The sequence below is a fragment of the Zosterops lateralis genome, assembly GCF_965231275.1.
Source record: "Zosterops lateralis genome assembly, chromosome: 2".
NCBI classification, from domain to species: domain Eukaryota; kingdom Metazoa; phylum Chordata; class Aves; order Passeriformes; family Zosteropidae; genus Zosterops; species Zosterops lateralis.
Window position 1 is genome coordinate 67,456,225 of NC_139763.1, and position 15,428 is coordinate 67,471,652.

The window sequence follows — 15,428 nt, forward strand, 5'->3', positions numbered from 1 at the left end:
CCTGTTTTCATCTGTGACATCTATCCTATCTAAGGATTTCATATATAAGTATGTGATGACAATTTAGCAGGCCTCTTGTAATATCTGGCATAGTAACCAGATATTATGTGCTTCATGGCAAAGTCAAAACCTGAAACAATTTTATCATCAGATAAGTCAAACCCAGGTCATATTTTATATCACTAAATCATCATGTAAAAATTGTCCTCAGAACTTTTGTATACAGAGAAAGTTCAGAACAAAGCATAGAGACCAAAACCAAATTCTGCTTATTTAAAACAAGTGGAGAAAAACTTCTACTTTATGATACAATTGTTCTCAGCAAACCAGCCAGCTCCCAAATTGTATGTTTCAGCACACATATTACCTACAGGTAGAGTCACACTCATCATATACAAACAGCACTTTTACCTTCTGATGGTTATTATCTTGGGTACGTAACACTGCAACCCACAGAAATTTAGAAAAAAAAATGAAACCATCATCAGACCTTCTAACACTTTTATCTTCATGATTATCAAGATTAAAATCAGGTGGAAATTCTATTTTGTTTCCTTTCCCAGTGATTCAAAATCCTACTGATTTTGAAAACTATCAATACTATGAACTTCACCATTGGGACAGATATAGGGCACAAGTCTGCCAGTGACCACATCCTCTTGCCTAATATGATAGCTAACATGGAAACAATATACACATGGAAACAATATATAGCTAAGGAATGTTATGTTACACTATTCACTTCTCAGAACTAGAGAAGGACTTCTCACCCCCAACACTGCTAATGTTGTCTTGAGACATCCCAGGTTGTTTTCACAAAACCAGATTTAAACAGTAATTCAGTAGTAACACTATTTTTTCTACTCTTGCAGCAAGTAAGAAGGATGTGAACTGTATTTTCTAGTCAGTTGTTTTCTCACCTTACAAAATGCTTTTATTAAATGTATACCAAAACAAGTATTTATCCCTTCTCCCATTCCTACAAGCAGTATTATGGCTTTTAACATCTCCCTTGTTTTTGAGAGAAAGAAAGAAAATTTTGTTGAAGTACTGAAAAAAATGTAGAATTCTTTCAAATCTCGATACAAAGTTAGGGGTGAAGAGGAAAGAAACTTATTTAACTGAAGACAGATATAATTGAAGACTATTATTACTGAACACTGATGCCAAGATACTTATATAAAACATCCAGCCTCCTTGAATAGCTGTGAATCTGGTAGATGAAGTGACAAACCCTGAAGCTTCTGTGGTCACCATTACTTTGTGATTTCAGAGGCATTAGCATCTTGGAAAAAAATTTAGAATCATCCTGGCAAAACAAAATGTAGATGAGTTCCACTAATATCAGTAGATTTACTTGCCTGAGAGACTGGTAAGTCAAGATAAATTAGGGTGAGAATGATAGATCTAAGTTTAAATAAAGGTTGACACCCAGGCTTCAGTAATGAATTTTTGTTGTTGTTGCTTTATGAAACTTGCAAAGCTACAAGGTATTTTCTTCCAACTTTTAAATCCATTTTTCCACAAAATATCACCACCTATCAAAACTCAGATTGCATAATAAAATCTGCTTTGCTAAAAGGCATGAAGGGAATCTAACCTTAGCTTATGATGTTCAGAGAAACCCTGAGCTGTTTAACAGTGGTACATCTAAATGGGTTACTGCAAGTCTGGAAAGAGTAAATGACCAAACAAGAGTCATAAAAAAGTCAATATCCCTAAAGTTACAGATCCCATTTATAATTTCAATCTGACTCTATATTTTTAAACAGATGTAGCCAGCCAATATCTTTGTAATTAGTCTGTGGTACACTGAATAGCAAATTTTCTCTGATGGACTCAATACCACATGCTCCCATACATGTCCAAAGTGGAGGGCACAATATAACCATTTTACAGAACTCTCAGGAATCAGACAGGAGCAGAATAAATCACTCTGTGAACAAGCTGTGTACCAGGCTTCATTAGTTATAATTACCCCCAAAATATGCTCAGCAGAATGCACACGTGTCATCTGGGAGTGACACACAATAGAGTGGGCAACTTATAAACTCCTCCAAGCACAGAAAGAGTCCATAAAACAACTGGCTTGTGCATTTGGATTCATGTGATAACACCTCCTATTGCATAAGCCACCAGATGACACAGATGGGGCAAATCCAAACAAGGAACATTTCTTTTGTATAGGCATTGGACTTCATTTGATGCCTATTCAACCAACAAGCTGAGAAAGCTGAGTATGAAACACTGGATCTTTGTCTTTTTCATTTCCCAGATTGTGCTACTCTTGCTAAAAATAATAAAATGTATAGTTTTAAATACTTTGAACATAATGACTTACAGAAAAGAAACACAGTGCAACAAAACAAGACAGGATGTTAAATTTAACATTCTTAGGCAAAAACAAACATTTGTTCCCAAACTTCAACAAAAACCAGTTCTAATATAATATTAACCACCATATTCCTTACACATATCATATTACCAAAAGAGGCAAGTGCTGACTGAAGCTCTTTGAGAACACTCATATCAGCAATCAGATCTATTATTTTCTGGAGAAAATAATATTAATCAATATTATGTTCATGACTCAGATTACCTTTCCTTTAATGACTACTACAGAATCAACCACATTGCAATTATTACAACATTGATCTCAACTTTTTCTGTAAGCTCGTACATTTTTTTCTTCCTCCTGTACTTTCTGCACATCATAGTAAGTTTTTTGTCTGAGACATTCCTCCTGTCCTCACTATTTACTTCTTTCCTTCCATACAGCATAGTGTTCCTGGTCATCTCATTAAAAGTCTATAGTTTCTATAGTTTTCTATTATTGCTCACTGCTGTGGAGATGTGTTCCTGAAACATACTGGTGTAAGTACTTGTTTACTGTAATAAAAATAAGCTCTAGCTCAAAGGGAAATTGTTATTCATATGCAGTTCACTGCATAGACTGATTTAATGGCAAATATAACATTCTAGTTAAACATGTTCATTTATGTCAGCATTTTAATATAAACATGGAAATATATATTGTTTGGATGTTACACGTGTAGGATAGTGCATGTATAGACATATGGACAAGACTGTGCCTATGCCTATTTACCTTCGTATTCAAGTGTATAAACACGTGGAAATAGACTCACAGAAATACACACACAGATGTACGAGCACACACTCAAAACATACCTTACACCTTTAGGTGGCATATTCAGTGCTTGTACTGTGTTATGTTTCTGACCTGATGTTAAAGAACTACGTAACATCTCCACATCTGTTAGCTACTTTCAAGACAACCCAGGAAGCAACTCCAACCCTCTGACTGTAGAATATATTTAAATTAGCAATATTAACCATGTGACACTGAGTTCTGTGAAACCACTCTTGCCCACAAAATAGATACCCGGTTAGACAGAGTGAAATCTAGCTGAAGTTCATAGGCTTAGAGTGGTAACATGAACTGCCACAGAGAGAGCTGAGTATATCCACAATACCTAAGATCAATTAAGGTCTATTACAAATAGCATCCATTAACCTGTGATCTGTCAGATCTGTGCTTCAGTAACACTGTGTGGATGTAAGCAAGGACAGAATTTGTCCCACTTGGCCCCATTTCTGTGTAGTGCAACCGAGAGGTCAGCTTCAGCATTCATGCATTCAACGCCAGCAAACTCCACAGAGTGCTCACAGGCACAGTGGCAGCAATTTCCTATTTTTAAAAGATCAGAGAAGCAAAAACCATTTGTGAATACGAGTGCTATGGTATTATTTGAAGTCATTGCCTTCTTCTCTTTTCATTTTTCTCCCCTTTATAAAGAAACAGATATTGAAACTATCCCAGTTAATAATTTCATTCTGACACTTGAGTTTAAAAGGTTAAGTTACTATCTGAAGAAAGGTAATCTGACTGCCTTTCATAGCAGGCTGCAAGCTCTGCAATCTGCATAGAGAGGGGCATTTGTCATCATTAGCTGAGCAGTGACAGCTGGCACCTAGGGTGTCCCAGATTTAAGAAGTGGCAAAGGCACTCTTTTGCCTTAAGTTGCCATCAAGTATAGCATGTTTCATAAGGAGCAATATTTTCTTCTTCTTATAGAGCAAGAAATAACAGCAGCAAATGCATCTGTGTTTTTTTCAGCATGGAGAACTGATATACTGATATACAATTAGCAGTTTCCTTCAGACAACAAGACACCAGGTTTATTCTATGAGAAAATATCCAATTCATGTCACTTGAAAATAACTACAATTGGCTTAAAATTAGGGCAGTATATTTTCCTTCAGAGATATTTCAGACTGATTGATTTGTAGACTTTATTTATGGACATGACAAATAGTGAATAAAACACAGTTTTTAACTAGAGGTATAGTACTGTCACTCCAAGCTAGGAGTGCCTAATTGCTTAAAAGAGACAGGTTATTATATGTAGGGAAAAAAATGGTCCTACACTGGCATACAAGCTAATGCAGTACATTAATGCTCTGAAAGAATACCTGATGGAGAATTATTTTAATAGCAGCTTTAAAAACTTAAAAGTATATTCTCATAATGTATTTAACAGCTAAATTTGTTTCAATATTTGTTTTTCAAAGCAGTTCCATGAAATTTTGCAAATGTATTCATATTTAGGTGTGTATTTAATAAATGGAATGGGTTTGAAATCTGTGAAAAAGTTGTTTTCATACCACCATCAATAATTCAATCTATGAAAGACTGAATAAATGGTTTATAAACATTAAGAGATCCTGACTCGGTTGTTTTTACAAAAGCAAAATACAAAACTAAAAATTAATATACCTTGACATGAAACAAACAAACAAAAAAAAAACCCAAAACCCAGCAAAACAACCAACTAGCAAAACCAAAAAAATTTTATAAAGCAAACACAAAAACCCCCTCATTTCTCCACAGTCTCTCAAGTTTGGAAACATAATCCGTAATGCTAGATTTTGCATTATTATGTAAAATAGTTTTTCACAAATAAAACTAATTTTTGTGTTAATGTAAAACCTATGCAAATACATGCAGTCATTTATCAGGGAAGCTGACAAGCATTCCATATTGGAGAGGGAAAATGAAACTGCCTCAAGAATAGAGGCAATTAATTATTTCTGTATTTTTTCTTCCTCTGTCTTGAGGCACAGAAGTTATCCATCCAGTTAAAACAGCAAATGAAATAAAGAGATTTTTTTTTTATTTAAACACATATGGCTTTTGCCTGCAATACTGATCACCACAAGGTCTACAGATGCCCGTGGCTAAATTGTACACTGGCAGATGCACACAAGGGAAAACTGTGTTAATGCAGCATGGTGAACAAAACAAATGAAGAACTGAATTTTGGGGGGCGGGGATAGAGAGGACTTTACCATGTTGAGATCCAGGTTGCCTACAAAGGATGGATTAGGTTAGCCATAGATTTAGCCTAAAAACTTTCTTCTAATCCCCTATGTCAAAAATCTGAGTATGCATACAGAAGAAAACATCCATGTAGATCCACGCAGTTTTCTAATGTACAGATTATAAATCATGGGCTTGCCAAGATAAATGGTTATATTGTTTCATCTTTACAATTAAGGACTAATAATACATAATGAATGTACTCACAGAATATAATGAGAAAACTGTTGTCCAACATACTTGCCATTTAAAGAAGCAATGTCTTGAAGTGTAGGTGAAAATGGCAAGCATTATGGCACAGCCTGGCACATGCCATATACTTGTCTGTGTTTCAGAGGGCTAGTAAGAATTCTGCTCTTATTAATTGTTCTTTTTGATAAGGTTAAAAAAATGAAGCGAAAATTGAAGCCAGTTTATTCTTGGAAGTAATTTTTGTAAGAAAACAAGAAACAGAAATGGTAAAATATTTACTGAAAATAAGATAGAACCATGTTGATTACAGTAACTTCTCTCTTAGTACGCCTGGATACACTGCATAACCCCATTAAAATCACTATTGACCTTAAAAAAAGTAAAACTCCACAATTTTTCCCCTGAAAGTTTCCTTTAGTTTTACAGTAAAATTATTTTTTATCAACTAAAACAGTAAATAAATAAGATTCATAAATGTGAAGTCACAAAAAAATCTCCTTTGCCTCATCAAAAACTAAGTAGTCTTAGAGACAACAGTGTAGAGACAACAGTGTCACTACCCTAACATATAAACTGCAAATTTTTATCTCCTTTTCAATGGCACTAATATATTATAAATGATAACTGTCTAAAAGGCAAGATCTATTTCAACTCTTAAGAAAAATGGATAGTAATTTTCATTTCAGATAAGCAGATATTTCCACAAGCTAATATTTCTCTTTCTACAATTTGATTGGATATTTATGAAATTACAAGACTACTTGCTATTTCTATAGCCTTTCTCATTTCAAGGACATCAGCACTATGCCACAAAGGATCCACTTCTTTATATTCTGTCCTGGAGCTGGCCTAAAAACTGGCAGGAAAAAGTAGGTGATGCAAGTTAAATTTTCAAATTCAAGTAAGAGGGCAACAGAAGACTTAATTAAGAAGCTCAAATTTCCCTTAGATAAAATACTGTGTTCTACAATGACAATGTTCTACCAGTAAAAAAAAAAAAAAAGTTCAGAGTGGTGGTGGTAAAATATTTTAAAGGCCAAAAGATCTAAGTATCATGTTTTTCCTGGGAAGATCTCACCTCTTCTTTCTTAAATAATAAGTTGGTCGACATGTTTCTATTATAGTTACAGTTACGATATTTTTAGGAACAATAAGTAGTCTTAGCGAGTAGGTTGCTTATATTTAAGACTGCTAAAACACTCTATAGCTTTTGGGAATTTAGAAATAGTCCTGAATATGTGAAAGTAGATTTAAAAATATAGTTTTAATGGAGATTCTGAAAGCCTAATCTTTCATTTGTTTCTCTGAATAACCTCACCCTCCTCAGAAGAGTTTTAGAGTGTATCGGGGGGGGGCAATTTTTGTGAGAGCATGTTGTTAAAATATGGACAAAACAGCCATGTCCTTTCTCAAGAAGTTATTTTAACGCTATGGCTAAAGCACAATGAAATTAATAGGGAAGTGCTGCTTGACAAAAGTGTAGATATTTGAGCCAAAAATATATTTCCTCACCAACACATGCATTTGATACATTAGATATTTTAGAGGCTCACTGTATCTCATCTTCTTCAAATGTTAACCTCCAAGTGTTTTGGCCCTGATCCTGCCCATGATGTCACGGGTGCTTTTAGGCTCACAGTGAAGTGCACAGGCAGTTATTTTCAGGATCAGGGCCTTCATAAGGTTCAATGGAACATATTAATCACTTACAACCAACTCACTCAACTCCTCCCTTCACCGTTATTTGGAAAGAAAATATTGGAGAGCTATACACTACATTAAAACTAGAAGTCTACATTGAAATATGTTAGGTATGTCCTTTCATAGCTAAACCAAGATGAAATGAGTTACACTGGTAATTTACCATACCCATGTAACTGTAAAGAGAGAGGACAAAGTTTCATTTTGAGTTGGAGGGACATAAGATGCCCAAAATATTGGCAGCATGAAAATTAGCAATAAACACATAATATGACCAAACGTATACTAAAAAATGGTGCTTACTTATAACTTCCTATTGGCCAGTGTTCAAAGGTGTTAAGCAATGTCTTCAGCTAATTTCAGCTATTGACGAGATGATGCAGTTTAGTTTGCTGGTCAGTATAAAACCAGATTACAGAAAAAGCACCAGCCACAAAAATAAGTGTGTTTGAGACATACCACCCTCCCACTTTGACTGGGCCAAGAAGATGCTGAGTTACTCCTAAGACACGGCATATCGTGTGATGCCATAATTTATATAATGATGCTTTTCAAATGCTCCAATACTTCAATTTCAATGTACGTTTTCTAACACTTTAGTCCTCTCTCGTATTCCAGGGCTAAAGTTACTGAGGGGAAAGATTAGTTTAGACATGAAGTCTTCAGAAGCCGCTTATCCAACACATACAGCTTTATATTCAAAAGCAATGTTCAATATTTTCAGTCACTTAATCATAACCAGCAATAGAGAGTAATGGGAGTTCTGCAGTGTTGGATGACCCACTACAGATGTAGTAGATTAAAAGGCGCTAATCCCCACTGATTCCGCACTCCTCTAGCAGTTCAGCAAAAAAAGAACATTCTCCAAGCTAGAGATCTTAAAAAAGAAAACAAAAACAAAAACAAACAAACAAACAAAAAACCCCAATGCTGGACTACTTAAATAAAGTGCTATACTACACGGAATGTCTGGATTTGAAGAAGCTGATGGATAAGTGAACCAAATGAATAATTCAATGCAATTTTTTTCTGCTTACACGTTTCTGCAGTTCTAGCCAAAATCACAGTTGTGTAAGCTCCGTGTTTACTTTTGAGACATAACATTTTAGAGAAAACAAATCAATTACTGTTTTTTCCCTTAACAGATTGCAGATTAGAGGAATTTAAAGCATTAACAGTTCATCCGTGAGACCTAGGATGACCAAGTCCAACAGTAACGCAAACTCTCTTCATGTTTTTCTTTAATTTTTAATAGGAAGCAAATACATACACATTAAGTTTATCACTACTGAATGGCAATTGTATATTGTAAAAGGAAATATGTCATAATTTCTCAAAAACAAAAATTGCAGGAAACTGTTCACAACAGAGGAATAATGCTTGCATACCAAAATATGCAAAACTTGATGCCCACAAATCTTAGTAATGAAGTGTATAAATTTATTAAAATTGCATTTTTACAAACATTATATCAACTTACATTTAAACTTTTCATTTGCTCATAAATTTGAAAGTGAAGGCAAAAAGTAAACTACAAAATAAGAATACAGAAAACTGAAGGTACCGTCAACTTCTATCACAAAAAAAAAAGATGCTGCCTATTTTATAAAATGTGACACATATAGCAAACCCAGCACAAATATCTGTCTTTAGTTTTCTTACTTGAATAAAAAAAAAAGAGTGAATTTATTGTTGCTGGCAGGATGATATGGATGAAATAACCAGGAAGAATTGAGGGGGGAAGGGGAGAAAGAGGAGCCAAGAAATCAGATACATTCTATGAGCCTTCAAACTCACTTCAGCAGTAGGGATAAATAATTTAATCAACTCAGCTTCATTTTTTTTCTTCCTGCCTCCCTAGTGCAATTGGCAGATATTAAAAAATAAAACTTTAAAATTCATGAGCACTTGTGTGTAGAAGAACTATCACTATATAATAAGAAATATAAAGTGATATCTATGTAAGCCCTTTGTGTAGATAATGCATCTGCATGTGCATTTTAACTCACACTTTTCACCATATGAAAAAGAAATTATTGGTTAAATTTATATGTAAGGAAACTTTTTTCTTTTTTTTTTTTTTTTTTTCTCAATATTGCAATCTGGGGACGTGGGCAAATACAAAGACTTTCAGCACCATTTGGCTTTTTGGCTAACATGAGCACTACATGACAAGGCAATGTAGTTTAAAAGATCTGAAATAAGCAGAGCACAACAAATACTGTTATAGTACCCCCTAATTAGGGGAAATATGTGGAAAACAGCAATTTGGTAAAAGTCACCAATATCATAAGGTAGCATTATCATGACAAATGATCAATCATCATTTTAATGAGGTGACTTTAATCCCAATTTTCCAAAACAACTTAATACTCAATAAACCCTGTAGAAATAAAATTAATTTCTCAAAAGGTGTTCTTTTTGTAGTTTACCAAGGAAAAAATATAGAGAAAAAAAATAACTGCAGCAAGTGGTCAGAAGCTTCGAAAAATATTTTTATTTTTATATCATATATAGTCATATAGATAATAATAGATAGATATAGATAATAATTTTTAACGTCTAACCCAAACTGACTTCTTGTCATGTTAAACGATTGGGTCACTTCCACAGTCACATTTCAGTGGCATCCGTGATGCCTAAATATACAGATTCCTAAACTATTAAATGTTTGGTGTAAAACGAAATGATGGAGGGGAGTAATAGCGACCTTCAATGTTAAACATCACCCAGTCAAGCCTAAATCTAGTATTTCTCGTGGCCACCGAGACACAACAAATACGTAAAACCTGCATTACTTGATACCACAGCTTAATCTCAGCACTGCGCATTGAAAACTCTGCTTTAGTATCTGAGACCTAATTTTTGTTTCAATTAATTTTGCCACGTTATGAATGTGACGACTTCTGACAGCTTAAAGGTACGACCTTTCCATTCTGCCTTTGGCAACTGGAATTGCCAAGCTAAAACCCAGGGGGCACAAATAAGCAAAACCCGGCCCGGAACATTCGCAAACTGCAGCTCCGAGGCTCCTGAACCTCTGGGAAGCGGAGGGAGCCCCCACCGCAGGGAAGGGCTGTTCCCTCGGCCCAAAGGGAGGAAGGGACAGCCTTTTGTCCGCCCGCTCGCTGTAACTTTCGGTTTTACCGGGGCGCTGGTCTGTGACCCTGCGAGGAAGGGGCTCTTTGACATTTCCATCCCAGGGAAGCCGCCCCGGTTTCCAGCCGGGCCGGGCCGGGGCTGCCGCGGGCCTTCCCCGCACCACTCGGTCCCGACCGGACCGCCTTTCCTTCCTGTGAGGGCCCAGCCGTGCCCCGCTCTGAGGGCGCGGCGCCCCCGGCATCTCCCGCGGCGCTGAGGGGCGGGCTGGGCCCTACCGAGCCCGTCCTGGGGCGGTGGGGCGGGCTGTGCCGGCCGGAGCGGAGCCTCCCCGTCCCGCCCGCCGCCGGGCCGGAGCGGTGCCGCCGAGCGGGCTCTGCTGGGCCGGGCCCGCCGAAAGGGGAGAGGGCAGAGGGCCGGCCTTGGCCCCGCCGCAGAGCAGGTTCCCCGCGCAGCCGCCGGCGGGAGCGGCGGGGAGGCGCCGCTTGCCCCCTCAGAGCCGGCCAGAACTCTTGGAAGCGCCCGCTCCGGGAAGGCCGGGGCGGCCCCTGGAGCCCGCAGCGCCGCGGGGCAGGAGAGGGAGAGAGGCCGGGAGGAGGCGGCCCAGGCCGGGCCCGGCGCAGGGACAGCGGCGCTCCCGCAGGGCCCCGGGACCGGGGGGAGGCACCGTGTCCCGGCCGGGAAACCCAGCGGAGGAGGGAGAAAGCCGGGAGGAAACCGCCTCCCCTGCGCCCTTTTCCCGGCGGTCAGGAGCTGCGGCCGAGGGGAGCTGAGCTGCCTTGGGACCACCTGTCACCCGCAGCTTTCCAGCGACAGCCTCGCCCTGCTCCGCCCGGGGGCAGGAAAGGATTCCCGTCGGGTCCTCCTCGGGAGCGGCAGGGGAACACCCTTATCAGCGCCTTATCAGCGCCAGACCGAGCGAGCCAGCACCGCCACAAATCCTCCTCTCTGTGCAATAAAGTTGGTCGCGTTCGTCCGCTGAATAAATGCCGTGAAATGTTCTTTGTGGCGTGATTTCTCCTCAGCGACTGCTGTGACCGTGATAGTGACTTTAAGAAAAGGTAATCGCTCAGTAGCCTCAAGATTCCAAGCGATCAAAAGCTTTGGTGGTTTATTTTTTTTTCTTATATATATATGTATATATACATATATATATATATAAGTGTATATATATATATATAAGTGTATATATATATATGTACATATATATGTGTATATATAAGTATATATATAAAATATATAAGTGTGTATATATATTAGAGCTCTTTTAAAGCTCAGCTCAGTAAACGCTGTGAAGCAGAAGAGTTTAACATTCCAGCTTATTTGCAAATAAAGGTCCTGATTACCAACACTTAAAGTAGCGAAGGCGAAATTCGCTAATGACACATCAGGCAGGCGAAAGCCCAAACTGTCAGACGGGCATGTTTGCAGTCGCTATCGTGCCTCCCGTGTGCACATTTACTAAGCGCAGCTTGCTAGCACAGTACGATAAATCCTCCAGGTTTGAAATTAATAGGTACTTATAGCACGTCTCCAAAAGCAGCCGAACATACACTCCTCACAACACACCGGAGCACGATACAGAATGTAAAAACGACCTTAAGAATTGGGAAAGGAGATTTACCGTCTGTATCTGCTACTTGATTTTTAGAAGGAACGTGAAAAAAAACCCCAAACTGACAGATATGTTTAGCGATTGATTCTCCCTTCATAAGGTACAAATACAAAAAGCAAGGCAGAGACAGTGCCGAAAAGCATTAGACCTCAAAATCGATTAGAGACCGTCAGAAGATCCTTTAAAACAATACAAATCGTGGACTTCTGAGCGATATTTTATTCCAAAGAACGCTAAATTTGCCGTGAATCCGCCGCCTCGTTCACTGGCCGGTTCACGAGAGGAAAAATAATCCAAACCTACTTCTGGCTTGCAGTTACAGACAAGTATCAGGAGGAAAAGGACAGCGTGACGTGCCGCCGAGTGGGGGTTAATGGATTTAACCGGAGCGAGCCCGCCCTGTGGCTCCCTGGCTGATGGATGCCCATTGATACACCTGCATTCAGGAGGCACGCAGGGGTTCAGCACCGAGCGGCACAGTTTTGCCAAGTCCTCTCGAAACGTCAGTACCCTTCAAGTTACACCCAAAGGAGAGCGATTTCTCTTGGTTTGGAGGAGGTGTTCTCTCATTTCTCTCGAGTGTACAGAGGACAGTAACCTCCTACCTTTCTATAAGCGCCTGTGTGTGTGCGTGTGGCTGTGTATATGTATCTATCTCCTAGAGAGGGATTAATTAGCCGGCTTTGAGCTGAAAGAGGCTGCAGTGACGAGCCCAGTGGCGATTGGCCGCCCGCCTGCCTGGCCCTGCCTTTATAATTTCCACACGAGTGCATCTGGGCTCTTATACAAACCAACAGCCAGCTTCTTCTGACATACACACACGGCACTTTTTTTCCACCGTCTGATTAACCGCCCTGCACACACACACACGGTGATTACTACGGGAAAACATAAATAAATACGAAGAGGTTTTATTATTTTGACTACTGGAACCCCTCGCTGTGTCTCAGTGCAACTTTTGTTTTTTCTTGCTGCTGGGAAAGGTGCTGCTCTCGATGCTTTCCTCTCACTCACGGACCCTTTAAAAAAAAGGGGAAGGAAAAATATCGCCCCCTCCAGTCCCCCGCCCGCTCCCCCCTCCCTTCCCCCCCTCTCCCCCCCCCAACCACACACACTTCAAGACGGCAGATCTAAAAAAGCAGGAAGAGAGCATCTGAGGAGCAGCAGCCCCGGCGCATTTTGAAAAAAACATTTGTTACATTTCAGAGTGCGGCAGCCCGTTTCTCCTCTGAAGTTGGCTCCAGCCTTAGCAGCCGCATTGGATCCCACAGCCTATTGCGAGACTCCGGTGTACAATCCGGATCTCTGCCCCAACATGATCGCGGCCCAGGCCAAGCTGGTGTATCATTTGAATAAATACTACAATGAGAAATGCCAAGCCAGGAAAGCCGCGATCGCCAAAACCATCCGAGAAGTCTGCAAAGTGGTGTCGGACGTGCTGAAGGAGGTGGAGGTGCAGGAGCCTCGCTTCATCAGCTCCTTGAACGAGATGGACAATCGCTACGAGGGGCTGGAAGTCATCTCCCCCACGGAATTCGAGGTCGTGCTGTATCTGAACCAAATGGGGGTTTTCAACTTCGTGGACGACGGCTCCTTGCCGGGCTGCGCCGTGTTAAAGTTGAGCGACGGGCGCAAGAGGAGCATGTCCCTCTGGGTGGAGTTCATCACGGCGTCTGGCTACCTCTCCGCTCGCAAAATCCGCTCCAGATTCCAGACGCTGGTGGCTCAAGCCGTGGATAAGTGCAGTTACAGAGACGTGGTAAAGATGGTGGCGGACACGAGCGAGGTGAAGCTGCGGATCAGGGATCGCTACGTGGTGCAGATCACCCCGGCGTTCAAGTGCACGGGGATCTGGCCGCGCAGCGCGGCGCACTGGCCGCTCCCCCACATCCCCTGGCCGGGACCCAACCGGGTGGCGGAGGTCAAGGCGGAAGGCTTCAACCTCTTGTCCAAGGAGTGCCACTCTCTGGCCGGCAAGCAGAGCTCGGCCGAGAGCGATGCCTGGGTGCTGCAGTTCGCGGAAGCCGAGAACAGATTGCAGATGGGCGGCTGCAGGAAGAAATGCCTCTCCATCCTCAAAACCTTACGGGACCGTCACCTAGAGCTGCCGGGCCAGCCCCTGAATAATTATCACATGAAGACTCTGGTTTCCTACGAATGCGAAAAGCATCCCCGCGAATCGGACTGGGACGAGTCGTGCCTGGGGGACCGGCTCAACGGGATTTTACTGCAGCTCATCTCCTGCCTCCAGTGCAGGAGGTGCCCGCACTACTTCTTGCCCAACTTAGACCTCTTTCAGGGCAAACCTCACTCGGCCCTGGAAAACGCGGCCAAACAAACGTGGCGACTGGCTAGGGAAATACTTACCAACCCGAAAAGTTTGGAGAAACTTTAGAGGGCGACTATCAAACCGGCCTGAGCGAGAAATCTGCTAATTTCCCGATGCCTGTCTGAAAAGTCATATATTCCCACTTGACAATGCAAATGATATTCTCTTTTAAAAAGGAATATAGCTTAGGCTCTTCACAAAGAAAAGCAAATGAGAACAGCGAGCATCGTTCCTCTTCGTCACAGTTTTGCAGTTCCCCGCCAGGAAAAAAAAATCAAAAAAAACAACAAAACAAAAAGAAAAAAAATAAATCAAGGGAAAGAAAAAAAAAAAAAAAAAAAAAAAGAAAAAAGAAAATAAAGGAAAGTGTGCTACTCGGAAAAGAAAATTGGCCGTAATTTGATTGTGACCATTCTGCCTAAAAACGGTACCAACGGATTATAACAAAGCCCGGTATTTTTATGTAAACCTTCTGTGAGTAAAAGCTATTTGGATATGCCACCTGAACAAACCCTAATGTACCTTTTGATTTGTATCAAATATTGTGATCTCACATTGTCTTTGAAATTGTGGATGTTGGTGTTTTGTGATTGGTGAACAGAAGTTAAATTGCCATTTTGGATACTTCAAGGACATTTTCTGCTAAAAAGAAGATACCATTAAAAAAAGGTAGATTTTATCACGGTACTTTTGTTAATTGTCTTTTGAAGTGTCTGAACTTAACAAGTTTACATTTTTCGTTTCATATATATTGCTTGTTCTATTTCTAACATTCCATAAATATACTTGAAATGTTATTTAAATATATTCAAAAGAAATTTGGATTCTGCTTATATAATAACGCTTGAATATTGGAATTATATATTTGAAAATGCACTTGAAATACACTGGATAATTACTTTTTGTGATTTAGATTTTAATTTCTGTTGCTGATTTATTTAATTATAAGCTAATAAATGAAGTAAAATGCATATGGGTAAGTGTTTCAATATGGGATCAAGTCTTCCACTTGAAAAAGCAGAGGCAGCTCTGTTTTGTGTATTTTGCCTTTCTGTGTATAGTTGCTTAAGTCCTGTAAAGCAGAAAACTTA

General features: G+C 40.1%; 2 protein-coding genes across 2 annotated transcripts in view; one reads left to right on the forward strand and one right to left on the reverse strand.

Annotated features, from left to right (window-relative positions):
* NBEA (neurobeachin) overlaps positions 1-15,428 on the reverse strand; it is a 453,768-nt gene that overhangs the window by 130,481 nt on the left and 307,859 nt on the right. The window lies entirely within an intron of this gene.
* Positions 13,134-15,208, forward strand: MAB21L1 (mab-21 like 1). Its single transcript, XM_083882545.1, has one exon. The coding sequence runs from the start codon at positions 13,324-13,326 to the stop codon at positions 14,401-14,403; it is 1,080 nt and encodes a 359-aa protein (XP_083738671.1). The 5' UTR covers positions 13,134-13,323; the 3' UTR covers positions 14,404-15,208.

What these genes read in the sequence shown, in the direction of transcription:
- MAB21L1 (XM_083882545.1), top strand. Translation starts at nt 13,324, where the DNA reads ATGATCGCGGCCCAGGCCAAGCTGGTGTATCATTTGAATAAATACTAC.